Genomic DNA, 8,709 nt, shown 5'->3' on the forward strand with positions numbered 1-8,709 from the left:
GTCACAGGGAGTTGACCTGCCGTGGTCCTCAGGAGTGGGGCTTAGGCAGCTGGGTCCTCCTGTTCCAGCAGAAGCAAGTGTGTCTCAGGATACAGCCAGGTGTGTCCCCCGCTGCAGCAGACAGAGGCCAAACCCAAGCCCCCATCCATCCTCCTTCAGGGGCTCGTTGCCCATACTCGGAGAATGTCTGCCAGGTGCCAGGTGCTGTTCTCTCAGAGGACACCAGGGTGGATCTTATCCTCTCCTCATGTGCATAAAGCTCAAAAGCAAAGTCTCACTAAGCTGAGCAAGGTGGCACAAGCCTGCAGTACTAACTCTGCAAGGCTGAGACAAGAGATCATAAATTCAAACCCCGCCTGGGGAATGTAGCCACTTCGGGAGACCCTATCTCAAAATAAAAAATAAAAATAAGGCTGGGGATGTAACTTATTTTGAAGACCCTGGGCTCTATCCCCAGCACCTCAAATAATAATCAGAATAATTTTGAAAACACCCCATGCTGTGCTGGGTGCAGTGTGGCCCACACACACGGGTCACTCTGGGTACCAAGACCCTGGGGACCCTGCTCCCGAAAGAAAGGATGGTGGGCAGCTGAGGCTGGTGACTCTGATCTCAAGGAGAGTGGGCATAGCCAGGTGAGAGGCTGGTGCAGCCTGGTGTCTGTGAGAGACAGATGGCAGTATGGGATGGACACTGAGGGTCAGGAGCCTGGCTGTGGGCACGTCGGGCTTCCAGCCTGTGCGTGACGCGGTGGGCTGGCGTCACCCTGCGAGTGGGGCAGACAGGAGGAGGCGCAGTCCACCACTCAGGGCTGCAGCAGGGAGCAGGGAGTACGGCCACGTGAGCTCAGGGAGCTGCCGTCAGGAGGCTGGGAGCCGTCTCTGGAGGCGCCTCCCTGGGGTAGTGACCGTGTCTCTCCCAGCCTGCTGCTGCCGTCTCTCTCTGCTCCTCCTGTCTTCTCCTGCCCTGGACCCCTCTGCATCCAAGAGCACCTGGGCGGCCTCTGTCCCCTGTAGCCATTCAGCCAGCGTGGCTGAAGCAGGGGCTCGTGCCCAGCTAGGATGCAGGGCTGCCAGGCGCTGAAGGTGCCACCCAGAATGGCATTGTCGGAGAAAGTCTTAACACATTCTCATCCATCTCCACGGACCCTGGAGGCCCCCAAATCCTGCAAAGACCGCAGATGAGGACATGGACCATGGGGTGAGGGGACCGAAGGGCTCCGCCTCACCTGGAGACACAGGGCAGCCAGGGACACCTGCAGCTCGGAAGGGAAGTCTGGTCACAACTGTCCCTGAGGGTGCTCACATGAGGTGTGTCTTTCTTGGCCCTCCCTCCTTTCTTCCTGGACTCCCCCACTTTGCTGTTCTGTTGGGAGACGCCTGGTTTCCTATCCACGTTGTCTTCTGAAACACTGACTCAGAACGGGTGGCACCTGGTCCTCCACGCCCCCATCCTGTCCCCCCAGGGGACGGGAGTCCCTACCTCTGGCTTCCTGGAACAGCGCTTTGTGTACTTCCTGCCCCCACATCTGAAGAGCGCAAGCTCCCCTCCCCACCGCACCCTGTAGGGAAGGTGGCAGTGTCCCCTGGCTCCTGTGTGCCCCGGGCAGAGTGCCCCTCCTTACTGCCTGTCGTCTACTTCTCGGTCCTTTCTGTGGCGCTCTTGACCACTGCGTTCCCCCCTTCTTCTTCAAGGCCTTGCGTCTCGCTGCTCAGGTCCTGCGTTTACCCTTTGCTGGGTTGCTGCCGGCAGTGAGAAACTGAGTGCCCACTTCCACTCCGAGGGGACCATCTGCTCAAGCCCTGTTCCTCCCCTCCACACCAGACTCCCCTGTGTAGACTCTCGCTGCCCAGTCAAATACACTCGGGGCCTTGCTGGGCACAGGTTCTGGCCCAGATGCTGGCATCCAAATGCTGAACCCAGCACTGCTCTCTTGAACTCCTGTTCTCAGCCAGATCCTTTCCCATGTGTCTGTCCGCACCCATAAATGTGCTCCCTGGCTCTGCATCCGTTGGTCACCACCTGCCCCCTTATCTACTCCTGAGCTGCTTCTTTCCTGCTGCCTTAGGGGGCTGTGGCTGGCGCTGCCCTGAAACCACTGGGCGAGGAGCACAGAGCCCCAGACACCACAGTGCAAGTCTGTCGCGCTCCTCTGACCACTGCCTGCCCTTGCAGAGCGCCCGGCCTCCTCCCTTTAGTTTTTCCCTGGCCCCGACAGTAGGACGCACACCCTTGCTCTCGCTTTTCACCCTTCCTAGCCACTGTAGCATCCTCCTCACCGCCTTAAACGTTTTCATTCTCCTGCCTTGAGTGTGGGTTGCTCTGGAGCTCTTGCCCCAGGCCCTCTGCACAGCTCCTCAGTGACATTATCCACACTTGTGTCTTGGGGTCCCGTGCTGCCTGGGCCTCATGCATCCAGGGCGGATCTGGAACTTTTCATCTCCCTGCCCATCTCCTGTACTGGGCACCTCCCTGGAGAGCAGAGACCAGGCCTCTTCTTTCTGGGTCCTGCTCCACGCTTGTGCGCCCACACCCAGCTAGCCTGGCTCCGCCCTTGGTTACATCTCCTTGCTAACCTACTCCTCTCCATGTCTTCACTGATGTTCAGAGACATTCATCTTCTCCTGCCTGTACTGTTTCAGTGGCCTCTTTAAAAATCCTTAACTTTTTACTTGTATGAGACAGTAGGGATCCAGATATAAATAAGCCTCAGTCTCAGTCTCTGAGAAATTTTGTGGTCCTGGCTGGTGGCACACAGGGCCACAGATGCACAGAGCAGCAGCAGCGCCATCTGTGGTTCACACAGGTGAGGGGTGGGGTGGACTGGGACATCCTGGGCTGTGGGGAGCCTTCCCTCTGACACACTGTAGGTTCCCAGGGTCTGACACAGGTGCGCTTTATAGCTACAGGACACCTTGCACGCTGAGAATGAGATCATTATTCAGCTAAAGAATCAGGGAGATTTGCCGAGCAAAATACGCCCCCAACTGGCCCAGGGCAGCGTCTCTGGTGCACAGGAGCCTCACCCAGACCTGAGTCTGCTGCAGAAGCAGCCCGGCCAAGGTGGCCGCAGAGCTCTGGTTCCAACGACAATGTGGCCACATGACCAAAACTCCAGCCCTGCGGAGCAGGCTGGGAAACAGGAGCCTGAGAGCCTTGTGGGGCAGCGTACTCAGCCTACATTTCCTGTCGCCTTCACTGTCACCCCAGGACCCTGTGCCCGGGTTTCCACCTGTAGAAGAGGCACTCTGGCAGCCTCCTGGACCCAGCACATGGCAGGGTAGGGCCTCCCTGGCTGGCACCTTGGTGCTCACCAGCCCAGCGAGGTGCTGAACCCAGGTTAGCAACACAGATGCCCTGTGCTTTGTGCTCCGGGGTGTGGGGCTGGCCGGTGACTGCATCTGGGGTAGGTGCCAGCTTGTCCTCCCAGCTCTGCCCACTGCAGGTGGCATGTGACTGTCCGGGCCACAGCTGCTGACCTCTGCCAGTGGCCTCCAGCTATGACCTTCCAGCACCTGCTGCTGCGGCTCCCTGCGCAGACACCTTGTCTTTAGTGCCCCAGTCTCAGATCAGCGCTGCCACTGCCTCTACCCAACGCCACCTCCACCATCTCCTTGTGATCCGTCCCCTCGGTGGAACCGAGGCCTGTGAGGATGGAGCCCGTTGTTGCTCTTGCTGGGCCTATGTACTGGTCCCTCCCAGCTGTCTGGACACATGAGGTCCCCTTTTCTTTCTTTTTTCTTTTGCAGTCCTGGTGATTGATCCCAGGGCCTTCACACTGAGTTACGTCCCTGGCCCTGTAGACTCTCTATAAAGTTGCCCAGGCTGGGCTAGAACTTGTGATCCTCCTGCCTCAGCCTCCCAGAGTGCTGGGAGTTAGGTGCTCGATGCATGTTCACTAAGTAGGTGACCTGATGAAACCTGGGGTGCTGTGGGTGTGCCTGCTTGTGCTCACACATTGTCCTCTTGTCTTCCAGGAGCCCAGCAGCTGGGGCCGCCATACTACACTGACCCTGGAGGACCAGGCGTGAATCCCGTTGGGAACATGGCGGTGGCTTTTCAGGTGCAGCCCAGTTCTCCCCAGGGCTGCGTGGCCTACCCACCCCCTCCTTCCTACTGCAGCACCCCGCCGCCCCCCTACGAGCAGGTGGTCAAGGACAAGTAGGCCACTCTGCGGCCAGGGCAGCCAGGGGCGGCTCCACTCCTCTCAGAGCAAGCACAGCTCCCTCTCGTGTTCCTGTGGAGGACGAGGTCTGAACCCACACTGTGTGTCCTCTGTTGCTTCCATTTCGACGTGGTGTGTGCTCTCCAGCAGCATGGTGACTGTCCCCAAGGCTGACAGTGAGAGAGAGAGGAGGAGAGGCAAAGCGAGGCTGCAGCAGCCAGGGTCAGCTGTCATGCTGGGGGACGGCCCCTCAACACTCTTCTGTCCGCACCTACATCCTGCAGCCAGGCCCCTCTGCCTGGATGGGACCCAGCACACACAGCTCCCACAGCAAAAGAGGGTGGGTGGGCCAAGCCAGCTTCTGTAGCTCCTGTTACCTGAGGAAGCCCTTTGAGTCCCAGGAGGTCACCTCCCCCAGGCCTGGACAGCGCCCAGGGCTCTCGGTCGGACTTGGGGAAGCACGTCCCCACTCTGTGCCCCGTCTTGTGCCCCTGAGGTCACAGCCCAGTGGTTCCCCACACCCTGTCCCGGGGCTGTGCCGGTGGGGGATTGGATGGACATGGGGAAGGGCCAAAGGCACAGCCAGTGTGGGAGCCCACGGCCCTGGGGACTGTGGAGGGCCGCAGGGGATGCGGGGGGTTGCTGAGAAGACAAGGGGATGGGAACAGACGTGGTGGCTCTGGCCATGTCATTAAAATTACCAGGACAATGTAAGGGACGCAGACCCCGTGGAGGCGCCCCTCACCCCAGGACCCTCAGTGGTCTTGGGCGCTGTTGACAGGAGAGGGGCTCGTCCCCAGCATAGTCAGTCCTGTGAGTGTGAGCGCGGCGCAGACTGAGCCGGACCGCACCGTGTGGAGTGAGCAGTGCGGCCCAGACACCTTCACGGACTGCTGTGTGCAGTGTTGCGGGTGCAGGATGGGGTGGCTTCTGGAAGCCTCTAGAGAAACTCCCGCTCCTGTGGACCTGGAGGGCTCGCCATACTGTCAGGCCAAGAGGCCCACCGTCCTTTTCCTGCCAGGGGTAGGACCTGGACTTCGAGGGCAGGAACTGCGGGGCGCCCCAGGGAACAGTCAGATGCTGCCACCTGGCCTGAGCTCCGTGTTGACCTGACCTCTGTCCGCTGCCTGTCCTCGACCCAGTGAGACCGATGAGACCGCAAAGCACAACGTCCGGTGTTTACAACCCCAGAGTTCCATCAGCTCCTTCCCTCCAGGGCATTTACTTTGCATTTTTAATGTCAGTTTCTCTCTTTACTTTTTTAAATAAAGAAGCACAGTGAGAGCTCCCTGGGTGTGGACCAGGCACAGCTGCATCAAGCGCCGAAGTCCGTACTGAATTTTGTTCATCTTTTTGATAGCAAATGATCTTAAGAGACTGAACCCCAGGGACTCAATGTTTTATACTCCATGTGAGAAGCGGCATCCCCGTGCAGCCGGCCCAGTCCTGTGCCTGGCGTCTCCTCCACTGTGTGTACCACCCTGCAGGGCCTGCGGGTAAGAGAGCTCGGGCGGGTCTGTGCATGCTCTTCCTCGGTCGCGCTTGGGTCCTGTCGCCGTTTTTGTTCTTTTGATAGAGTCCTGTTTCCTATGTATGTGGAATAAATACGCGTTTGGTCACGTGTTTGGACTGTTCTGCTGGGGAGCAAACGGGGCAGAGTGCAGCTGTGGGGTGCACAGCCTGGCAGGGAAGGTGTGCAGGTCCTGGGCTCGGCAGGGGCCGGGGGCCACGCCCAGGCCAGGCAGAGTTGCCCAGTAGAAAACACTGAGGATGCCCCAGTGTGGTTTCAGAGTCAAGGCCCAAACAAAACTGTCTGAAAGAAGCTGGGAGACGGACAGGCTTCGGTTAAGTGGAGTGTGGGTCTGTTCTCCTTAAGCAAGTGGCCTTTGCTTAAAAATCCCACTCAGGCTGGGCATGGTGGCGCACTCCTGTATTCCCAGCACTCTGGAGGCTGAGGTAGGAGGATCCTTGTGAGTTCGAGACCAGCCTGGTCTACAAAGTGAGCTCAAAGCCAGCCTGAACTGCGTAGTGAGACCCTGTCTCACAAAGACCAAAAAAATAAAATTAAATTTAAAAAATCCTGCTCTGGAGCTGGGCCAGGCTGTAGGCATTGATAGTTCCAACTATTAGGGAGGCTGAGGCAAGAGAACTACTTGAGCCCAGGTGTTCAGGGCCAGCCTGGGCAACACAGCAAGACACATCTCGGAAAACCAGCTGCTACATGATCAGACGCCGTTCTCACCAACACCACTGAAGGCCACAGTTGCTACGGTTGACTTGTGTCTTAGGTGAGTAACTTGACCACAGTCACATTTGCGAAGAAGACTTTTATTCTTGTCTCCAGACCTAGCGCGTCCTTCAGAGCCTTCAGTGGCCCTGAGCTGGGGCCTTCCTTGTGTCACCTGGAGGTCACCCTTCCCTGTTGGTGGTGAGGGAGGCCTGCCCTTCCCGGGCTGGATTATGGACCCTGAAGTCCTCCGCAGAGGGACGCGCACCCTTCTCCCCACCCGCACGGTGACAGCTGTCCCCAAGGGCAGGAAGAAGGCCAAGCCAGCCACCTTCGAGTGTACCCTGCACTCCGGGGCCGCCTCTTCCATGTGTGTTTACCAGAAGCTCATGCAGCAGACGTTTCCACTGGATGCTTCACACTGTAAGGGGTTTCACTTTTCTTTGTATATCATGCTGGTCTGTTCCTCTTTAAAAGGAGATTTGAGATGATTGATCTCATGACAAAGCTAACAAGTGCAGGAGCAGATCGGTACAGTAGCCTTAAGACTGTACAGAAAGCAACCAGGCATAGTGGCATATTGGGTAAATAAAAGCCCTTAGTTATTGCAGGCTGATCAGACCTGTAATCTCCCAAGCAAGTGCACAGTGAAGGCTTAAATAAATGAAACAGTTGAAAGGCTTTTAGGGTTCCAGGAGGGTCCAACCCCTCACAGAATTCAAGATTCTCTGGGTTAAGACAAAGACTTCCCTGGGTGGCCCATATGTATTTGGTTTTCAAGCAAAGGAGGAGGGTACTGAAGAAAACGCAGGAATCTGGGAAGGACTTGGGAATCCCTCTAAGGACTTTTCCAGGTGATACATTGTGCTAATTTAGGAGAACTGTGTTTTCCCCAGGAAGGCCTTTGCCGCAGGAGTGAGATGCCTGCAGCTACAGTCTCCTTTTAGATAACGGGTTGGAGCCAGACGTTCTCAGCTGTGGCCTTTGTCCTTCGAGGTGTCCCGACTTCACAGGCCGATACAGGCCTCAGCGGGGACCAGGGACTCACAGAGGTTCAGGTACTGTGAGTCTGCTGCCCGTCTCCAGACAAGGGCCTAGGCCTCGGGCAGACTCATGTAAACACGAAAAGCCAGTGGGTCAACATTAAATCCTGGTCCGAGCCGCTTCATAGTGGTCTCCATCAGTGGCACACACCTGTAGTCCCCAGCTGCTGGGAAGGCTGAGACAGGAGAATCACTTGAGCGTAGGCGTTCAGAGCCAGTTGGAGTGACACAGGGAGACCCACTCTCATAAAGTTTGAAAGTGAACTAAAAGTGCAGTTTCTAAACACGTCCACCCTGGCAGTGAGTGGAGCTGAGGACTCCTGACGGTGGTTTAGGGGCTCCTCCAGATGTGTGACCACAAATTAGAATGGTATTTTCCTACTCAGAGACATTTTGCCAGGAATAACTTAAAACATAGGGAAGCTGAAATAAGTTTACAGTGAACACGCATAAAACCACAGCCAGAGTCTGCAGTCACTCTCACTTCTAGCTAGCAGCGTGTAAGCCAGAAGTGTGTGCTCTCGGGCCCTCCACATGCTGCGAGAGCCGCTCTGCCCTTAGGTAAGGACATGGCCCACATTTGAGCTCAAAACACAGTGTATCCTCGCACTGAGTTCCACCCTCCCTTTCTGCCACACCGATCTTCCTAACACGGTGACATTCCCAGCCCTGGGCCCAGGGCTGCTCCACCCTGGCTGGGGCTTTGCTGGGTGCTGTGCCGGGGACTCTGTGCTAGGTGCTTTGCTGAGTGCCTGTGCTCGGCCCACCACCAGCTCACAGTTCAGATCGAGTTACTTACCTGCCCCTGAGGTGGTGTCCGGCAGAGCCCAGGGCTGTTGCCTGCCTCAGGGATCCCTAAAGCCCTGCACCCCAGCAGGGTGGGTGGAGTCCAACCCTCAGACTCCTGGGCCTCTCCTGTACCTCTTGCTTCCTCAGCAGCCCACACTACACCTGGCGATGCGGAGGGGGCAGGAGGCCCCAGGGACCCCACAACACCCTTTCTTTGGGCCCTTTTGCTTAAAGGTGTTTTACTCTTCAAACTTTGAATTCTGGAAAAACTAACACTCGGTTTGTTTCCCACCGAGGGTGTTGCCTCTGGTTGCTTACACAGTCTGGGTCTTGAGGCCAGGCTGGTCAGCACTCTCCTCCTCGGGTGCTCCTCTCTGGGTATCAATGGAGCAAGCAGAAAGCACCCCGAGTTTTTGGTGTGCCTTCTCCACCCGGTCACTTTCCCCGGTAAAGTGGGTCCAGGGTCATTTACAAGCCCATGGTCA

The 8,709-nt window shown here is 57.3% G+C and overlaps 1 protein-coding gene across 3 annotated transcripts in view; it reads left to right on the forward strand.

Annotated features, from left to right (window-relative positions):
* Vopp1 (vesicular, overexpressed in cancer, prosurvival protein 1) overlaps nucleotides 1-5,786 on the forward strand; it is a 92,956-nt gene extending 87,170 nt beyond the window's left edge. For all 3 annotated transcript variants that reach the window (XM_005396876.2, XM_013520650.1, XM_013520651.1), the window contains one exon: nucleotides 3,978-5,786. In XM_005396876.2, coding sequence (XP_005396933.2) covers nucleotides 3,978-4,165 — 188 coding nt within the window. In that variant the 3' untranslated portion in view covers nucleotides 4,166-5,786. The remainder of the gene's footprint in view (nucleotides 1-3,977) is intronic.
* Nucleotides 5,787-8,709: the final 2,923 nt, after the last annotated feature.

This window comes from Chinchilla lanigera, unplaced genomic scaffold, assembly GCF_000276665.1.
Source record: "Chinchilla lanigera isolate Chin_1 unplaced genomic scaffold, ChiLan1.0 scaffold00055, whole genome shotgun sequence".
Lineage (NCBI taxonomy): Eukaryota > Metazoa > Chordata > Mammalia > Rodentia > Chinchillidae > Chinchilla > Chinchilla lanigera.